Consider the following 20,806-nt stretch of genomic DNA (forward strand, 5'->3'; position numbering starts at 1 on the left):
ATGTTATATGTTGTTTTTAGAATTTATTCACGAGTTCACAGTATGTATCAATTTATTTTACCCTGATACTCTTCTATTGTTTTCTTCACGTTATTTTGAGATGTATATGTCAGCCTCATTATTTTAATGAGATTGATTATGTATATTGGATACACACTATATAAACCACTGAATTTGCATGTATCACTATGCTTGAAAAAGGTCCCAAGGTGGGACGGAAACGTTGCACTTGCCATGTTGGCACAATAAACCACTTTTTTTTCACCTTGATTATCGGAGTGCTGCTGGATTTATTTCTGGGAGATATATATATATATATATATATATATATATATATATATATATATATATATAGTTTGACTGAAATTTGTAATGGGTGTGTAACTTCTCCCTTTAGGCCCTGAAGGAACTGGTAGACACCCTTAAATCCTCCTTCCACCCCTAACCTAATGCAGGGTTTTGTGGAGACATGAAACATTACTGCATGTATATTTTTACAAAGAGAATATAATCTAGGTTTAACCAGACCAGAGAAGGTTTGGTAGGTACATCTGTGTGAGCAAGCATTATCTTTCTCCTAACACTGAGACCTCTGGACATTGCATAGTAGGGAGATTTTTCAAAGAGAATTTGGAATTAGCTTTTGAGCCGAGCTGTGACGTGATTCCTTGTGAGGCCAGTAGCTGGAAATTCATTTAGTGGGGAAAAAAAATAACACTAGTTCGTAGTAACCCGATTTATTGGCTAATCCTATTTAAAGGGGTTCTCGGTTTTGACTATAAAAATGTTAACACTGAAAGCTCATCATATAAGCGATTAGGTATTCTGTAATAATTTGCTCCACAAGATCCGCTATATACACATACATTATACATTCTACCATTTTCAAACATATTCTATTCTAGTAGCTACAATTTATACACATATCACACTGTGAGCACATTTTATGATTCTTTGCATTAAAGAAATAAATACAGATAACTCCTTTTCAATGAGAAATATATGTACATATATATATATATATATATATATATATATATATATATATATAATAAGGGGAATCTGTAAAGGGTTACTGGCAGATTATAGACATGGGATTATATACAATATATTTTACAGGAGATCTCAAGTATTTTATATAACAGGTCACATGCCTTTTAGTACATTATTAATTATAAGGCTCTGTTCACACTAGCGTCATGGCTTCTGTTTTCACAGACTCCATGTAGCATCCATTATGATCAGCCATGATCTGTTTTTGTTCTTTTACCCCCATTGACTCATAATAGGTTTGTCAGTTTTTATTTTACCGGATAGGATACTGTAGCATGCTACGCTATTTTGACTGGTAAAAAGCTAAGGGAACCTGATACAAAAGAACTAACTCTAGTGTGAACAGAGCTGTGCTAGTATATATACCCTTTAATAGGGCTTAAACGGCTTTGATTACCATTACAGCCACTGTTGGTGACCCTTTTCAAGAAAGGGGTAATATTAACATTGTGATGATGAGCCCATTTTGTCTTGAAGGGTATTGTTTTATTCCTCCTGATAGATAATTTAGGATATTATAGCAGTTATAATCTATATTCCACACGGATATTACATTTTTTACAAACTATGCCGCTCTGCCTTTAGGCACTCAGTGGGAGATACTGATGTCCCATTATGCCTGCAATCGTGTGTGAAGCCACTAAAATATGCCATCGCTGTGAATGACCTGGGTACAGACTATGTCCATCAGTATGTGGATAAAGAGCCCAGTGGCCTTCGCTTTAACAAGCTGTCACTTAACCATCAAGGTAAGAGGTCTGATTTGCATGGAAATCACTTATTCATGATTGTTCTAAATTCTTCACTCTGGTCAAAGGGGAAAAAGGAAAATAAGGGTGAATTTACTAAGACTGGCGTTTCATACGCCAGTCTTAATCAGAAGCTCACTGGAGTAAGGCCTGCTATATTTAGTAAGAGGAGCACGCCTCTAAATAAATTTGTAGCTTCTGGGGCTGTCCGTGCACCACAAACTAAAATCTATGCTAGCTGGTGTAGATTTCCGGTATAATTTACGCAGATTTCTACCGTAAATGAAAGTAAATTTGTTGGATTGCATTTGGCACCATCCCTCCCACTAAGACCCACTCAAGTTCTGAGAGCGAAGTAAATTTGGGAAAAAAAAATTATATTTCTATTAGTGTTAGAACCGGTGTAAAGAGGGCTCTAGCGTTGGTATATATCCCAATAAGCAGATATATTTACTTATGCTATGTGAGATATTTGCAAAATATTATATTTTTTTTGTTGTTTAAATGCAGTCAAAACTCAAAAATTCACTCAAAACTTTACTCATCAAAAAGGTTTCAGAGTTTCAAGCAAGTTGCATTATTGAGACTGGCTATACAACCAAGTTAAAATTAATATGGCCTTCTTGTGATTAATTGGTGTGTAGGCTTTATTGGTGTTAGAACAAACTTTTTAGGAGTTTAGTTTTACAGTATTTATTTCCTATTTTTTACTGAATATGCCTTCTGATCTTAGATTTGCATAGACTATTTGTAACGGCCGTGGTCGCAGACCGCAGACCCCTTTCATCCTGCCGACGTCTTCCTCCCCGAGGATGCCAGCACATGCGACCGTCCTGTCCTGCAGTGACCACTAGGGTGCACGCACAAGCTCATTCCCGGCCTTAAAGGTCTAGTGTGCACACATGTTAAGAATTTACTAATTAATCCCAGATCAACCTGGACTATAAGAAGGGCCCTGCCCCTTCACTCCTTGCTTGAGCGTTGTTAGTAATTCCCATGTAAGTCTTTGCAAAGTGTTATGTTGTTCCCGTGCCCTGCTACCTGTATCCTGTATCCCGTGCTGTTATTGTTCCTGAGCCTGTTAATGATTGGAGTCGTGTCCTGCTGCTCCTGTTGTCATCCGACACATTTGGCACAACCTAGTGCACCTGTTGTCGTCCGTATCCTACTGCACCTGCTGTCATCCTCCACATCTGGAGCAACCTGCTGCACCTGCTGTCATCTGCCACGTGTGGCGCAACCTGCTGCACCCACCTCCATCCGTGTTAAAGCCTCTGCCACAGTCTGGACTATTTTGGTACACTTGTGCTGGACTTTGTATTGTTTGGGTGCTCTGTTGTTTGGCCAGCTGCCTCCCCGCTACGGCGGTGCGGCCTAGTGGGTCCACAGATCGTGACACTATTGCTTTTAACAAGATATTTTGTAGGACATCTAGGCACATTAATAATAAAAAACACATGTTAATGTTCATGTGCATGGTAGAGTGGAGTCATACGTTCTCTGTACCTGCCGCAGTATGGTGGATCTGTACTGTAATGTACTACAGAGATATTCTCCCATAGAAGCAATGCTTGCTTATGAAATTAGAGTCATAAGGAAGCACAGTATGGCCCTCTAGATTTCTACGGCTTTCTAGAACTCGGAGCTTGAAGTGTATGTGTACACGCGCCGGATTTCCCGCAACAGATTTTTTATTCCACAAAATTCGCATTGTATTACAGTAGTAGCATAGTGGATGAGTTTTCAACAAATCTCATCCTCACGCTGCAGAAAAAATATCCAGAAAACAAGTGCGCATATTGATTTGAGGTGTGGATTTTCAATCTGCAGCATGTCAATTTCTCTGCAAAAACTATGCAGAATTTTTGCAGTGTTTAGACTGTGTGTGGACATACCCTAAGGCCGGGTTCCCAAGAGTCAGATACACTGCATAAAAGTATGTATTGTATCCAACCTAGAACCCGCAGCAAATTCCGTCCGAAAAAGTTTGATTACTTACTGGGACCTATGACAGCGCCCCTGGAGAGACATCCCATTTGCTGGACAGGAAACCTGGGGATATAAAAAAGGACACACCCCTCCACACACCCAGTCTTTAGGAAGAACTAAGGATGAGAATTAGTATGTGTATATATATATATATATATATATATATATATATATATATATATATATGCCACCCAAGTGAAATTACCTCACATCGCCATAATATACAATATTTACAAAAGAATCCTCCTGGATTTGAATGTTTGATAACTCCTCATTATGAGAACTATATACGCTACAAGAAAAGGGAGTGTAACAGAGGGGTGCTGTCATAGGTTCATGAAAAAACTATTACCGGTAAGTAGTCAATCTTTTACCCTTTCACCTATGACAGCACCCAGGGCCGGCGTATGCACCCGGCAAACCCGGGCAAATGCCGGGGCAGACTACCACCACCAATGATGTCAGGAGGAGAGAAGGAGTCCCAGGCAGAGTGCTAGCGGCTCTGCTACGGGACTCCGTCTCTGGGAAAGCCTGTCAGGGGCTTCCCCAGTGATGGAGTCCCAGAGCAAAGCCGCTTCTAGCGCTCTGCCTGGTATGCCTTCTCTCCTCCTGACATCACTGTCCATACAGTGATGTCAAGAGGAGAGTAGGTGTCCCAGGCAGAGTGCTAGAAGCTGCTCTGCTCCGGGACTCCGTCTCTGGGGAAGCCACATACATCACTGTCCATATATCGACAGTGTTGTCAGGAGCAGAGCAGGAGTCCCAGGCAGAGTGTTAGTAGTGCTCTGCCCGGGACTATGGCTCTGGGGTTGCCCCTGACAACACTATCCATATATGGACAGTGATGTCAGGGGCTTCTCCTGAAGCGGAATCCCCAGCCAGAGCGTCGACAATGTTCTGGCTGGGGATTCCACTCCTAGAGGGAACCCCCAAAGGCACTACCTACAGGGAAGGGGCTGTGTGGTACTACCAGGGAGGGTAGCTGTGTGGCACTACCAGGGAGTGGGGCTATGTGGCACTACCAGGGATGGGTGGCTGTGTGGCACTACCAGGGAGTGGGGCTGTGTGGCACTACCAGGGAGGGGGGCTGTGTGCCACTACCAGGGAGGGGGGCTGTGTGCCACTACCTGGGAGGAGGGGGCTGTGTGGCACTACCTGGGAGGAGGGGGCTGTGTGGCACTACCTGGGATGGGTGGCTGTGTGGCACTGCCTCAGAGGTGGGGGCTTTGTGGCACTACATGGGAGTGGAGGGCTGTGTGGCACTACCTGGGAGTGGGGGGCTGTGTGGCACTACCTGTGAGGGTGGCTGTGTGGCACTACCTGTGAGGGGGGCTGTGTGGCACTACCTGGGAGGGGGCTGTGTGGCACTACTTAGGAGGAGGGGGCTGTGTGGCACTACTTGTGAGGAAGGGGATGTGTGGCACTACCTGGGAGAGGGGCTGTGTGGCACTACCTGGGAGGGGGGCTGTGTGGCACTACCTGGCAGGAGGGGGCTGTGTGCCACTACCAGGGAGGGGGGCTGTGTGCCACTACCTGGGAGGAGGGGGCTGTGTGGCACTACCTGGGAGGAGGGGGCTGTGTGGCACTACCTGGGATGGGTGGCTGTGTGGCACTGCCTCAGAGGTGGGGGCTTTGTGGCACTACCTGGGAGTGGGGGGCTGTGTAGCACTACCTGGGAGTGGGGGGCTGTGTGGCACTACCTGTGAGGGGGGCTGTGTGGCACTACCTGGGAGGGGGCTGTGTAGCACTACCTGGGAGGGGCTGTGTGGCACTACTTGTGAGGAAGGGGATGTGTGGCACTACCTGGGAGGGGGGCTGTGTGGCACTACCTGGGAGGGGGGCTGTGTGGCACTACCTGGCAGGAGGGGGCTGTGTGGCACCCCCTGGGAGGAGGGGGCTGCGTGGCACTACCTGGGATGACCTGGGCATCCAGTCCCCTCTTCCCCTCTTTGGCTATTACGTAACTACACTGTATTTATGCAAATGTTTTGATGCAACATTTCTTTCATTTATGCTTATATATTAGCAACGTATGCTGAGGAGATTAGGTGGTATTGTGGGGATTTTTCTGTTGGCCGCTTATCAGTGTGGCAACCCCCAAGAGACCATGTCTAGCACATTTATGCTATCTTAAATGGTTTATGTGGTGTATTTACTCTTAATAAAATATATTTTTGTGGTATACATAGTGATTCTATAGCATTTTTGCCTTATATACATACCCATTTGTGTATTGTTTTGAACATGTCTCTTTAAGGTTCTCATGACTACTGGCATAGCTTCTGGACGGCAGATTTGCAGAGCCAATCTCATTTCTCGGTCTTTCATCCTATCAGATCCTAGGGTGGAGTATTTAATGAGGCTCTGTCACCAGATTATCTAATCCCTATCTCCTATTGAATGTGATCGGCGCTGCAATGTAGATAACAGCAAAGTTTTTTTTTTGTTTTTTTTTTAAACGATAATTTTTGCCCAAGTTATGAGCAATTTTATATATATGCAAATGAGCTTTTCAATGGACAACTGGGCGTGTTTTCTCGTTTTACCAACTGGGCGTGTATTGTGTTTTTACCAACTGGGCGTTGTGAATAGAAGTGTATGACGCTGACAAATCAGCATCATACACTTCTCATCGTTCCCACCCAGCTTCTTTCACTGCAGACACACAGCGTGACGTCACCCACAGGTCCTTCAACCTTGTCGTCGGACAAAGAAGATACATCGGCAACAGGCGTCTCTAAGGAGTTTGCTATGCTTACCTGCACATACCCTGCACTGTACCCTCTGACGCCTGGAGCTGATGTGTCTTCTCTCTTCCGACGCCAAGGTTGAAGGACCTGTGGGTGACCTCATTGTTCCCACCCAGCTTCTTTCACTGCAGACACACAGCGTGACGTCACCCACAGGTCCTTCAACCTTGGCGTCGGAAGAGAGAAGACACATCAGCTCCAGGCGTCAGAGGGTACAGTGCAGGGTATGTGCAGGTAAGCATAGCAAATTCCCTAGAGATTAGCATATTAACCTTTTGGACGCCTGTTGCCGATGTATCTTCTTTGTCCGACAACAAATTTGAATGACCTGTCGGTGACGTCACGCTGTGTGTCTGCAGTGAAAGAAGCTGGGTGGGAATGATGAGAAGTGTATGATGCTGATTTGTCAGCGTCATATACTTCTATTTACAATGCCCAGTTGGTAAAAACACAATACACGCCCAGTTGGTAAAAACACAATACACGCCCAGTTGGTAAAACGAGAAAACACGCCCAGTTGTCCATTGAAAAGCTCATTTGCATAAATATAAAATTGCTTATAACTTGGGCAAAAATGATCGTTTTTAAAAAAAAAAACAACTTTGCTGTTATCTACTGTACATTGCAGCGCCGATCACATTCAATAGGAGATAGGGATTTGATAATCTGGTGACAGAGTGTAAAGGATTTGCCAGACACAGGTTCTGTGTCGACACCCGTGGGCAATCAGTCTGCACCTGCTCCTATGTCTGTGAGACTGACTCCATCTTCCACCACTCAGGATGGCAGGCTTAGGAGTGGGAGAGCCTATCACAGCCTGGCCAGACGGAGCTAGTTCCCGCCCACTGTCTATTTATACCTGCCTTTCCTGTTCCTCCTTTGCCTGTGATTCTTCTATGCTTGTTTCCTGGCTTGCTGCTGCTGTTTGTACTACTGATCCTCTGCTTGTTATTGACCTTGGCTTTCTGACCACTCTCCTGCTCAGCGTTTTGCACCTCGCTCTCTCCTGGTTTGACTCGGCTCGTTCACCACTCTTGTTGCTCACGGTGTCTCCGTGGGCAGCTGCCCCGTTTCCCTAGCTTCTGTGTACCCCTGTCTGTTTGTCTGTCTTGCACTTACTGAGCGTAGGGACCGTCGCCCAGTTGTACCCCGTCGCTTAGGATGGGTTGTTGCAAGTAGGCAGGGACTGAGTGGCGGGTAGATTAGGGCTCACCTGTCTGTCTCCCTACCCTGTCATTACATAGAGCCTCTTTAAGTCTGGTTAGTTCTGTCATTGTTGCTTGTGAATCTCTTTGTGTATGCATGTGTTTGATCAAGCTCCTGATTATGCCCTGTATCCTTGACTATTTGGACTCTTGGAACTGGACCTCGGCTTGTCTTTGGATTTACCCTTTGCTTACTGATTTGGACATTCTGCTCCCGGCTGTTTTTTTTACCTCTACAATTCCTGGTATCCTTTTGTTTTATAATTTGGACTTTCACTCTCTCGTGGTTGTGAACTGTTTTGCCGTTTACCCTCTGGCTGGTCTGATTATCCGTTCTGGTATTGCCTGCATTACACCTCCTGTCCAACACCGTATTCTGTTAATGCAACTTGGGTTATATGCAGTCAAATCCAACCTGCCTTGCAGTGGGCTCTGGTGAAGACCATAGAGTAGATTTAGACTCTGCTGATCAGAGTAGTGACAGACTTGAGGTAGCGGATTTTCCTGCACGCTTGATCCAGACTGTCTCTAGCTGCCTTTGGGGAATCGCTCGCATAGCAATTCCATAAACTTGCACTCTGGAGAATTGCTCAAAAAGTGATTCCTTTACAGCAGCCTTGCATATCTGATCTAGGGATGCTTTTGCTCTCTCAGCCCAGGAAGTGGACAAAGCCCTGGTGGAGTGAGCTCCGGAGAACTCTGGAGGCTGGAGATTCTGATTTACTAAATGAATGGTATGTTTAATCCATCTGGCTATAGTAGATATACTGGCTGCCAAACCCTTGTTAGGACCCTGGAACTGAATAAACAAATTTTCAGAGGTTCTCAAATCCTTAGTGATCTTTAGGTACTAGACCAGGCATCTCCTTACATCCAGGCAGTATGCTGCTCTCTTGGATTTTTAGGGGAATCACAAAACAAGGGGAGAATAATCTCTTGGTCTTGATGAAATGGAGAGATTACTTTGGGAAGGAAACCAGGTAAAGTTTTCAAGATTACTCTATCTTCTAATAGTAGGGTATATGGAGGAAAGGCAGAGAGGGCCTTTATTTCACTTACTCTACGTGCTGACGTAATGGCTAACAAAAACATCATCTTGAGCGTCAGCATCTTTAGGGTTATAGAGTCTAGTGGTTCGAATGGTGAGTTTGTCATAGCCTGGAGAACAGTATTTAAGTCCCATGGAGGAACTGAGGACCTAACCTGGAGTTTAAGCCTAGAAGAGGCTGCCAGGAATCTCCTGACCCAGGGGCGGAACGCCAACCTGAAATAAAAAACGGAACATAATGCGGATATCTGAACTTTTAAGGTATTCGGCTTGAGGTTTTTGTTTAATCCTGCCTGGAGAAAATCTAATATCAAGGGGATATATGGTTTGGCTAGGGGATCTATGTCTATTCCCGCAAAGTTTATAAATGCTTTCCCGGCTCTCAGATATATCTCCAAGATAACCTGTTTCATGCCTACTAGCAGAGTGGAAATGACAGACTCGGAGAACCCTCTCTGTCTAAGGATTACCTTTTCAGTTTCCTGGCTGTCAGATAAAGTTTTTGTATATCCTGGTGCATTAGTGGACCCTGGTACAGGAGATCTGGTATGGTCGGGAGAATCCAGGGCTGATTCGAGGAAATACTCCATAACCATATGAACTATGGTCTCTTTGGCCAGAAGGGGGCTATTAGTATTATTGGGGTCCTGTCTTCCCTGATTTTTCTTATCGCCCTTGGAAGAAGACGTAGGGGGAGAAAGGCATAACCTTTTTCCTGACTCCAACACTGGGCAAATGCGTCTGCTGTTGGATAGCCTGTTGGATCTAGGAAGAAGAATCTTTTGATCTTCCTGTTTTCTCTGGACGCAAACAGGTCTATTGAACACCCCATTTGTAAACAATTCTCTGAAATATTTTTGCATTCAGTGACCATTCTGACTGCTGTAATTTCTTCCTGCTTAGGAAGTCTACCACCTGGTTGTCCCTTCCCTTCAGGTGGACAGCTGAGAGGGTCAACAGATGGTGTTCTGCCAGAGAAAATATCTGAGAAGATAAATCCAACAGAGGAAACTATCTCGTCCGTCCCCCTGATGATTTATATATGCCACTGTCGTCATGTTGTCTGAATAGTTTTTTATATTCTGAGCCAAAATTGCTGGTATAGAGTTTTTCATGGCCTGAAAAACTGCAGCCAACTCTGTGAAGTTGGAGGACCTTTGTGCTGTCTAGTGGTCCCACTGACCCTGGGAAAAAAATGAGTCGTAGTGAGCTCCACAACCCCAAGGACTTGTATCCGTGGTTATGTTGAGTGGAGGGGTTGTTACACATGCAATGCCCCTCCTGAGATTCTCCCAGCTCAAACACCATCTGAGGGACAGCCTGGCTGAGGATGAAATGTGGAGGGATCGATCTAGGGAGAGACTGCTTTTGTCCCACTATTCTAGAATGTCCCATTGTAGAGCCCTGGACCTGAACTGAGCCCACAATACAGCTGGAATGCATGACGTCAAGAAGCTTAGAACTGACATAGCTTTCCTGAATAATCTCATATGGTCTAAATATAGTTTGGAGACTCTGTCTATTAGGGGATTGATCTTCCCTTTTGGAAGAAAGGACATCTACCTGGAGCAGTCTAGAAGAATACCTGGAAAGACACGTTTGTTGAGGGAATCAAGTTTGATTTTTTTAGATTTATGTTCCATCCCAATTTTAACAGGATAGAACAAATTATTTCTATCCGTTGTATCAGAGTCGGAGTTGTTTCTGCCACTATTAGGAAATCCTTCAGGTAGGGAATCAGGAGGATGTCTCTAGTCCTAATGTATGATGTCATTTCCACTATTAATTTTGTAAAAACCCTTGGGGCTTGTGAAATGCCAAAGGGGAGGACTCTGTACTGGAGGTGAAACAAGGAGCTTTACTAGGGTCACCGCTACCCTTAGATATTTCTGGTGAGGACTGCATATTGACACATGATAATATGCCTCCTCCAGATCTACTGATGCCATCACACAGTCCTTGGAGAGGAGATTTATGGTTGACGAAATGTCAGGTATGAATTTAGTTCCTTTAGATTTATTATGACCCTGTATTCCCCTTCTGGTTTCTTTACCAGAAAAAAGAGGGGAATAGAAGCCTTTGCCTGTCTCTGCACTTGAGACTTGAATCAGAACCCCTTTTTTAATAAGTGACAGAATTTCAAAATCTACGGATTTTTGTTTTTCTGGATTCTTATGGGTCTTTGTAGGAAAGAATCTGTCCAGGGGAAGGGACCTGGACTCTAGAACGTGCCCTGATCTTATAATTACTAGGATCCACTGATTTGCAGAGATTTCTTCCCAATTTTTGTAAAATAGGGATAGACGACCCCCCTACATGGATCTTCTGGCATCGTTGTTGGTGTTCTCTGTTTTTGGGGTAGTTTTGAGGCCTGAATAGGAAGCCCTTGTTTTTCCTAGGGAACTTTGAGGCCATGAAATCTTGTCCCCTTGGGTTAGGTTTTTATTAAACCTTTTGGGACAAAAGGAATACGTTGTTTTTCCTTGCGTAGGAACCCCATTTTTTCTATCAGATGCTTTCTCTAATAAGTCATCTAGCGGGGGCCCAAATGGAAAATCTCCAGAGCAGGGAATGGAACATAGTTTCCCTGCAGACCTCTTCTTCAAATGGATATTTCCTTTTTTAGGAATTTAGGGATACCAATTTTCCTATCTGGATTTTTCCATTCCCTTTTGATGAGACTTGTTATGTTCTTATGTGTCACGGCTGTGGGGTATGTGGACCCACTAGGCCACTCTGCCATAGTAGAGAAGCAGCTGGCCAAACAACAGTCAATAACAGTCTCTCTGATAAGGGTACCCGGGTAGTAGATCAGGCAGGTACTCGGAGTAGCAGACACATAGTGAAGCAGGCACAGATGATGCTTGGTGTAGTTGATGACACCAGACGTGGCAGATGAGGCCACAATAGGCTTAGGCTCAGGAACAAACACAGCAACAGGATACAGGATACTTGAAGCAGGATACAGGAATACTGGGAGCAGGATACAACTAAGGGACCATTTGCATAGACGAACACAGGAATACAAACAACGCTCAGGCAAAGAGAGGAAGGGCAGAGCCCTTTTTAAAGTCCAGGGTGTCCAGGGTTGATTGGGAAACTTTAGACAGGTGCGTGCGCTGGCCCTTTTAAGGCTGGGAGTGAGCACGCGCACGCACCCTACAGGACACAGGAGGGCACTGCAGCCGTGTGTCTCTGAGGGAGACGCCGACATGAAGATACAGTCCAGCGGTCGCGGTTGCCGGTAAGTGGGCCGTGCCGGCAGTCAGCGACCGCCGGCATAACATTATGTATGGGAAAGTTTCTCTGTTTTCTAGGCCCTAAGCCTTCAAACATTATGTCCTGGACAGAACGGGGTACTTTGGTACTCTGTTTTAAAGAGCTGATCTATATCTTCTGCTAGGAACAGATTTTTCCCACCTCCACCCTCATCAGAGGTGCTATCTGAAGAGCTTGTAGGAGGGGTGGCCCTGGCGAAGCAAGAGATGAGACACCACTGTCTGGTTTAACGTTTACTAAATCAACACAGAACAGGATACTTCCCTTCTGAGGAGCAGACAGTACCACTGAGGTTGGGGACGTCGTACCCGCTGGAGTCCCCCTGAGAGAGGTCGTGCCTAACTCCCACGTTACCAAGCTTTGGTACTAACACGCCTCTGACAGTCACGGTGGGAGCTACCCACTACTGTCAGCATACCTTCACGTAAGAGTTACACTCTCGGCCATGGGTTGCGTCATGCAGGTCAGTGAACTAACCGGGCCAACGGGCTCCACCACGGGTCCTCGCGGAGCTATCCGCTACCTTTCGGGACAACCCTCTCCCGCCCTCAGTAGGCGGCCAAACTACTCAGGCACGCCTAGGACGCAACCGCACAGCCACAGGTGACATATGCAATTTGTTCAATGTCCTTGTGCTAGTCCGATGCTGATTTCTGTCACCCTGCTTGTTCTACTGTCTGCTCCCAACTACAAGCACTTGGTATAATTAACAGTCCAACACATTCTTCTGAAAACGTGTAACTACAGTCAGCATACTTGGAATAGGTAAGCCCAGGGACACGGGCACGTGGGAATCACTAGAAGGCAGGTTGGGACTTCAGCTATGCGTGGCTCAATATCTATTCCGTCTTCTGAATTACAATACAGGATGTGGTGTGGGGGCACTGGCAGTAAGGCCTGAGGCCTGAGATCTATAGTCCCCTGTCCTTGCTGTGACCGTTACACTGCAGTGAAAGGCGGAGTCCAGTACCTGTATCCCTCTGGTCTGTTTCTCCATCTGGTGCTGCATCTCACGACCGCTTGTTTCAGCCCACGGCACCTCCGGTACTCGGATCCCACATGGCTCCAACCTCTGGTGCCTGCTCAGGATCGCCCTTCTGTCTAACTCCACCGTTCTCTGTCCTCCTGCCTTTCGCATCCTTCTTTTCACCCGCGTTACTTCCGTTTCTTGTGGAACGGCCTCCTCCAGCTGACGGAGATTTCACTGCCGCTCTTCGCATGCGCGCGCACGTCATGACACCCGGCGTCTCTCCGCCGTTCTCATGACGATGATACCGCTCCTTTTGCTCGGGTGACTGTCGGTGTCCCTGCTCTGTACCTGTACAGCCTTAACTTTAAAAGGGGTCCTTACCACCCCTACAAGCTCAGCTCTCCTTCTAACTAAAAATCTTCAGCAGAAGAATTGGATAAATTAATCCGACTGGAAGTGGATGGTTGATCCTTCTTTTTTCTTAGGGACTTTAGGGAATTTCAAACTTCTGCCCTCACGATGTCCTTAATACTTGATGCCGGACTTGTAGATTCTTCAGTGATTATCCTGTCTAGGCAAATATGGCACAGTCTTTTATTATAGGTAGGTGCTCATATTTGATTACAAACTGCACACTCTTTGTTACAGGTTTTTTCCAATTTCTTTCTAGGACCTCCCCTGGCTTAAAACATATGTACAAGAGAATGGAACAGTATTAGCAGAAAAAAAAGTGGGGTTTCTTTTTCTTACCCTATGTAAGTACTGCCACCACTTCAAGTACCGGACTGCAGGATCTCGTGGCTTCTAGCGGTCATCGCGTCCTGCTGCTTCCCCTGGCGTTTCCATTGTGGAAGAAGATGCTGGAGACTGTGGCTCCATGTTGTTCAGGCCTAAATAGGCCTTGGATCGGCTGGGAAAGCCCTCGGCTTCGGACGCATGAAGCCCCTCCTCCCCGTTAGGGCCACTGGAACCACCACTTCCTGGGACGTGGAAAAGTCACCCTGCCGGAAGTGACACTTCCGCGACCGGTCGTCTCGCCATAATGCGCCGGAAGCCGCCAACGCCGGGACATGTGTACTAGCTCCACCAGGGAACAGAGTATGGCCCAGGGAGAACTGCTCTCCCTCCAGAGGAAGGTCTCATGTCGTGGGACCTGAACCACCTCCAAGGAGGGAATTGATGGACCGGTAGAGGAGTGAGTGAGTAACCGTCCCCAGGCTTAAGGTTGCTCCCTCCAGAGGAGACTTACACCTACCAGAGCACCCCTAGGGAGAAAGGCAAGAACCTGCTAGGGGGTCTGCAACCCAGGTAGAAGTGTTTTTTTTTTCAACAGGACAATCCCATCCAGAGGACAGGAAACCTGATTGGGTGTGTGAAGTGGTGTGTCCTTTTTTATTATATCATCAGGCTTCCTGTCCAGCGAATAGAATGTCATTCCGGGGGTGCTGTCAAAGGTGAAAGGGTAAAACCGCATTACATCGGGGCACAGTTTTTGGGCGGAATTTCCCAAAGCAGCGCTTGTAAAAAAGAAAAAAAATTTATACTTCGGGCTGTAGTCATGGCGATGCGTCCCTCCATTGTCCGTGTAGTCCGGCCACTTGGGATGACGCTGCAGCCTATGTCACCGATGCAGCCTGTGATTGCTGCAGCAGGTCAATTTCTGAACGTTTTCACTGCAGTCTTTTTTTTCTGCAGTGCGTGCATAAGATTTTCTAAATCTCATTCACTTTGCTGCTACTGTTAATGCTGGGGAATTTCCGCACAGACTTTAGTTGTGGAAATTCCGCAGCGTTTACGCTTCGTGGGAACCCGGCCAAAGGATGGATTCACACACAGCAGATTTCGTTTCAGAAATTTCTGCGACTGAAAATTAGTAATATTTATCTCTATGGGATTGTTTCTGTATTAGGTAAATACTTTTCTCCGAAGTTCCATTCAGATAAATGGAACGGAGTTTAATATCAAAGTCTGGTAATTTAAACTTTGGTCTTGGACTACACAGCATCTTTAGGCCGTGACACGGGTCGCGTGTCCAAAGATCACTGTGTTGCGCTGTGTAGATCGCAGTAATGTAATTGAATGTAGTCCCTTTGCGACCCACATGTTGCCGCAACATCACACAGTCTCAAGATATCCAGCAAGTTTAGATTTGTTGCAACTGTGGAAGCGCAGTTGTAGAAACTTGCAATGAAGGCAGGGTGACCTGTGCCACGGCCAAAGTCACTGAGTAGCCATAGCCTAAAAGAGCTGTAATACAGACTTGTGCATAAGTCCTTATATGCTTAGAATTCAAAGTATATAAAGGGTTAAAAAAATGTACTCAAGTATTGAAATACAGCATCTACCCAGTGATTTATTAGACATGTTAGCTTGCGCAAATAGTATTTTATGAGAAACATTGGACATTGTAATTATAGGTTAATTATAAGCAGAATGGGTGTAGTGAGCAATATCTGCACAGTACATAGGTGTATATTTGTTATGGTGCTGGCTCAATGATTTTACATACTTATCTGCAATTTAGGAGCTTTATAGATGGTTGTTTCCAATCATCTTAATTTATAGAGTGAGTTGTTTGCTTTGCACTTACATGCTTTTTTTTTTACTTTTTCAGTCGTTTTGCTGGAAACAATAGCGTAGTCGACTACGCTATTACTTCCGGCAAAACGACGGGTCCGGTGCACAAAAGAGCCAAACGGAAACTACGGGCACCGGCTCCGTCACCATTGAAATCAGTGGTGATGGAGACGGAAACCTCTGGTTTCCGTCGGTGTCAGTTTGTGTCTTCTCAGGGTCCCGATCTGACGGAAACCTCAGACGGAATGTCAGAACGGGACCCCAACGCAGATGTGAATGAAGCCTAACATACATTGTTAATTGTTTTGCTAATTTACATGAAACAATTATTGTTACAAACACTTGTAATCGCTGCATTTGACAGTCCTAAAGTATCTTATGTCGCCACTCATAATCTGGCTAGGGCTACACAGCAACTTTAGCCATGACACGACTTGATGGATTTCTTGCGGCTGTTGTGACGTAGTCTCAGCAACCTGCAGGTCACAACAGGGCCGCATTCTATTTCATTACTGCGATACAGCCAGTGCGACACTATGATAACACAGAGATCTTTGGCCGTCGACCTGTGTTACGGTCAAAGTCGCTATGTAGTCCTAGTATTAAACTGAACTCTATGATAATAGAACATATGTTAAAGTAGAGAAGCATAAAATGAGACTTGATGCACCGAAGAAGAGTTTTCATATGTGTTCCCTGTATAGCTTGTTTGGGCCCCCCTGCTTTACACCTATGCATCACTACTTAGTGTTATCATGATTTAATTTTATTATTTCACATTATTTAAAACTATGAGATGCAATTACAATAATTACATTAAATTCTGTATTTATATTTATGTAGAATTGTCTCAATACAAGAAATGTTAAAGTAACACTCCAGGCAACACGTTTACATTGTCACTGACTATGCTTAAAGTAAAACTCTAGGCAAAATTTGATACATTAAAGAGACCCTGTCACCTGCCCATACATGTGCAGCTGAGTGCACCATGTCATAGGCAGTGCTGCACAAACCTTGTCTCACTTTAAATTTTTTCTATCCTCCTCCATTATTTAGATATCGGTACCGTTATATTTGGCGCCCGATATGTAAATAACCCCCTGAACGGTCAATGTGGTGTTTCTTTATTTCTAAACATCAGAGGGGCGTGTTACTTATCGCTCTGACACTGTCCAATCCGCTATGGACAGTGTCAGTGTGGCTTGTGCTGTGTGATCTCTCTCGGGAGATCACACAGTCTTGTCTTTCTGCAGAGAGCGTGCGCGCATTCTGCAGAACGACAATCTCGGGGTGCTGATGGCTGTCATAGCAGCCCGGGGGCCTAATGAAGGCCCCAGGTCTGCCTTTTTTCTAATCCTGTCAAGCGCTCCCTCTGGCTGGGTTTAGCAGAAGCCTGTGTAAAAGGACAATACACTGCGATACATTAGTATCACAGTGTATTAAACCAGTGATCTGACAATCGCTGGTTCAAATCCCCTAGGGGGACTAATAAAAAATTAAAAAAAAAAAAGTTTTCAGTTGTGTACAAAAAATATTAAAAGTTAAAAAATTAGAAATTTCCCTCTAAAGTATTGTAAAAAATAAAAAAAATAAACAAAGTTGGTATCGCCACGTCCATAAAAGTCTGAACTATTACAATATAACATACTTTAACTCACACGGTGAACGCCGTAAATAAAAAAATTAAACCACCAGCATTACTGTTTTTTGGTCACTTCAGCGCTCAAAAAAATTCAATTAAAAAGTGATCAAAAAGTTGTATCTACGAAAAATGGAACCAATAAAAACTACAGCTTGTCACGCAAAACATAAGCCCCAATACTGCTCAATACACGAAAAAATATAAAAGTTATGGCTCTCGGAATGTGGTGACACAAAACTATTTTTTTCAAGTTAAGTTGCCGGTGAAAGTCGTAAAAACGAAACCCAAAAACAATGGAGGAATTGCAGTTTTTTCCAATTCAGTACATTTTATGGTATTTTAAATAGTGGCAAAAGAAACTACAAATCCTTCCGCAAAAAATAAGCCTTCACACCGCTCCATTAACGAAAAAATAAAAAATGATGGCTCTTGGGTGGAGTGAAAAAACGAAAACTAAAAAACAAAAAATGGCTTAGTCCTGAAAGGGTTAAATAAAATATATTGTTTTTTACATAAATTGCTTTTTCAGAATAATTTTATTTGATTCATAGTAGACATAACCTGTAAGGCCCCATGCACACAACTGTAAAAAAAATCTCCGTAATTGCGAACTGCAATACGGTCCGCAATTACGGACCCGTTCATTACTATTGGTCGCGGACACTTTTCTGTATCGCTACGGAAGGGTGTCCGTGCCGTGAATTATGGAGCATGTCCTACTTTGTATGGGTGAACGACCCGAAAATGCGGGCTGCGGCCGCCGGCGGCTAGCCGTACCCGCAGTCGCAGGCTGTGATCACGGGCACGACCGTGTGCATGAGGCCCAAGTCATTGTATAATTGTAACCTAAGACACAGTTCCATCAAATTGTTCATGTGTATTGTGTAATTTTGTCCTACACATCTATTAAACCATTTTCTTAGCTCAAACTCGCTGCAGGGAGCTTAAACCTTGTGAACTTTCTGGAAAAATCCTAACTTTACCAGACCAAAACCGGCTCAGTATGTGAATTAGAATTTCATATATTTATGGTGGCTCTTAAATGACAATGTGTAACCTGGTAATCCTGTTCCTAACATTGAAGCGTGACCTGACAGGAAAACATCTCTGCTGATCCGCAATAGATCTCTGTAGCTATGGCGGCTTTTACTGCTGACAGCAGGCTGAAATAAATCACACACTATATCAATAAGACATTTGTTTTCTGCTTCATATAACCTATTAAACTGCTCCACTGAATGTCATACTTTCAATGGAGCTGTTAGGAACTACAGGGTAACATAAAACCTGTCACATATCACAATAGCCTTAACTGAATTAGTCCATGTCTATGAGTGAATGTTAGCTCTCCAGAAGCAGTTTATAAGAAAATGGCTATGCTGACAAAAAGTGAGACCCCCACCACTTCTGGCAATTTATGCCCCTTATTCTGGCAGGACATTGCCGCCCCACCTCCCTTCTTCAGGCACACATTTATCCTACACCATACTGACACAGTACTCCCTTCCCCCCACAGTACAATTCTGTCACCTCCCTCCTCTTCCATTGGCAGCACATTTTGCAGTCAACATCACCGTCGAACCTTTCACCTCTTTGTGTTTTTGCATTGAAGAGTGGGTCTCTCATGCATAAGAGACACGACCAGCCACCATTCTGCCTTTCCTAAACGATTCCAGAAAGCTTTACCTATCACCGGCAAATAAGGGTCTATTTTATTTGATAACCCATAAGCCCTTTAAAAAATAACCAAATATATGTTATAAAAAAAATCCAAACATACCCCTCTTTGACTACTCTTTGTATACTTTGACTATGCAAATTGGCCAACTCCTTGTAGGAGCGCTTGCCGAAATTCCAGGTAGGGGTATCCCGGAATCCCCTGCATCCTCCCGCCAATCCCCACGGCAGCATCCAAGTTCAGAACGTGACATTTTGCTGGTTTTGTCTATCTTGTGTTATTTCCCTGCCTGTACTGACTGTGAGCGTAAATGATACACTAGCTACACACACATCGTTTTGCTGCCGTTTTCATTGGCGTTTTTTTACAGTCTTTAACCCCTCCCGCAAAATCATGTACGGTTATGTGATGGGCACTAGTGTGCTAGCGCATCCCCACGTAACTGTACATGATGGAGCTGGCTTAGAAGCTGAGCCAGCGCCATCACCGCCGGGTGTCAGCTGTATATTACAGCCGACACCCCACTGTAATGGCCAGGAATGTAATGGCTAGCCTCTGATCCAGCCGTTTAACCCCTTAGATGCAGCGATTAAAAGGTGGTTTCTAGCCTATCGGCACCCCTGAGCCTCCGGTCTGCCAAGTACGGAAGCCTTTTAGGCCACGCCCGGTGGCGGGGGCCTAAAAGCCTTGCTATCAGGGCCAACAAAATGGCTTCAGCTTTTTGTCACAGCTGACATCCTGCTGTAATGGCCAGGACCAGAGCTAGGCTCCGATCCAGCCGATTAATCCCTTAGATGCAGCGATCTAAAATGATCGCTTCATCTAGGTGGTTAGATCGCACCCGATGGTTGCTAATGGCAACGATCGGCACCCACGGGGGTGCCGATGGTTCCTATGGCAACCGGAGGCCTAACAATGACTTCCTAATACGAAAGTATATTAGGCCCCTCCGGGAGGCAAAAGCTAATAGGCTTGCTGTCAGTGAATAGCTGACAGCTCTAATACACTACACTATGTAGATAGTAAAGGGTATTAGAATAGCGATCAGGGCTTCATGCCTTCAAGTCCCATAATGGGACAAAAAAAAAGGGAAAGAAAAAACGTTTATAAAAATGTAAAAAAATAAAAACGTTTCATGTTAAAAAACAACAACCGCCTTTATTCCCATAATAAGACTTTTACTATAGGAAAAAATGGAAAACATTTAAAAAAGTACACATATTTGGTATCACCGCATCCGTAACGACCCGAACTATAAAAATATCAAGCTATTTTACCCGCACGTGAACACCGGGAAAAAATAAAATAAAAAACAATTCCAGAATTGCTGTTTTTTTGGTCGCTACCTCTCGCAAAACAGAATAAATAAGGTGATCTAAAAGTTGCATGTACCCCAAATTTATACCATTAAAAACTACAACCCTTCCCGAAAAAATCAAGACAACGAAAAAAGTTATGGCTCTCAGAATATGGCGACACAAAAAAATTATTATTTGAAACAAAAGTGATTTTATTGTGCAGACGCTGCAAAACATATAAAAAACTATATACATATGTTAACGCCGTAATCACATCTACCTGCAGAATAAAGTAAATGTGTCATTTATAGCCTATGGTGAAAGCCATAAAAATTATATTTAAAAAAACACTGTAGGAATTGCTGGTTTTTGGTCACCTTGCTTGCCAAAAAATTTAATAAAAAGTTTTCAAAAAAAATCGCATGTACCCCAAAATGGTACCAATGAAATCTACAGATTGTCCCGCAACAAATAAGGCCTGACACAGCTCCGGTGAGGAAAAAATTAAAAAGTTCTAACTTTTAGAATACGGCGATGCAAAATGTGTAGAGTGTTCCAAAAGCGG

General features: G+C 44.5%; 1 protein-coding gene across 3 annotated transcripts in view; it reads left to right on the plus strand.

Annotated features, from left to right (window-relative positions):
- Positions 1–20,806, plus strand: part of GLS2 (glutaminase 2) — a 155,349-nt gene that overhangs the window by 58,746 nt on the left and 75,797 nt on the right. For all 3 annotated transcript variants that reach the window (XM_075852092.1, XM_075852093.1, XM_075852094.1), the window contains one exon: positions 1,639–1,802. In XM_075852092.1, the coding sequence (XP_075708207.1) occupies positions 1,639–1,802 (164 nt within the window). The remainder of the gene's footprint in view (positions 1–1,638; positions 1,803–20,806) is intronic.

Source organism: Rhinoderma darwinii, chromosome 2 (genome assembly GCF_050947455.1).
Source record: "Rhinoderma darwinii isolate aRhiDar2 chromosome 2, aRhiDar2.hap1, whole genome shotgun sequence".
Lineage (NCBI taxonomy): Eukaryota > Metazoa > Chordata > Amphibia > Anura > Rhinodermatidae > Rhinoderma > Rhinoderma darwinii.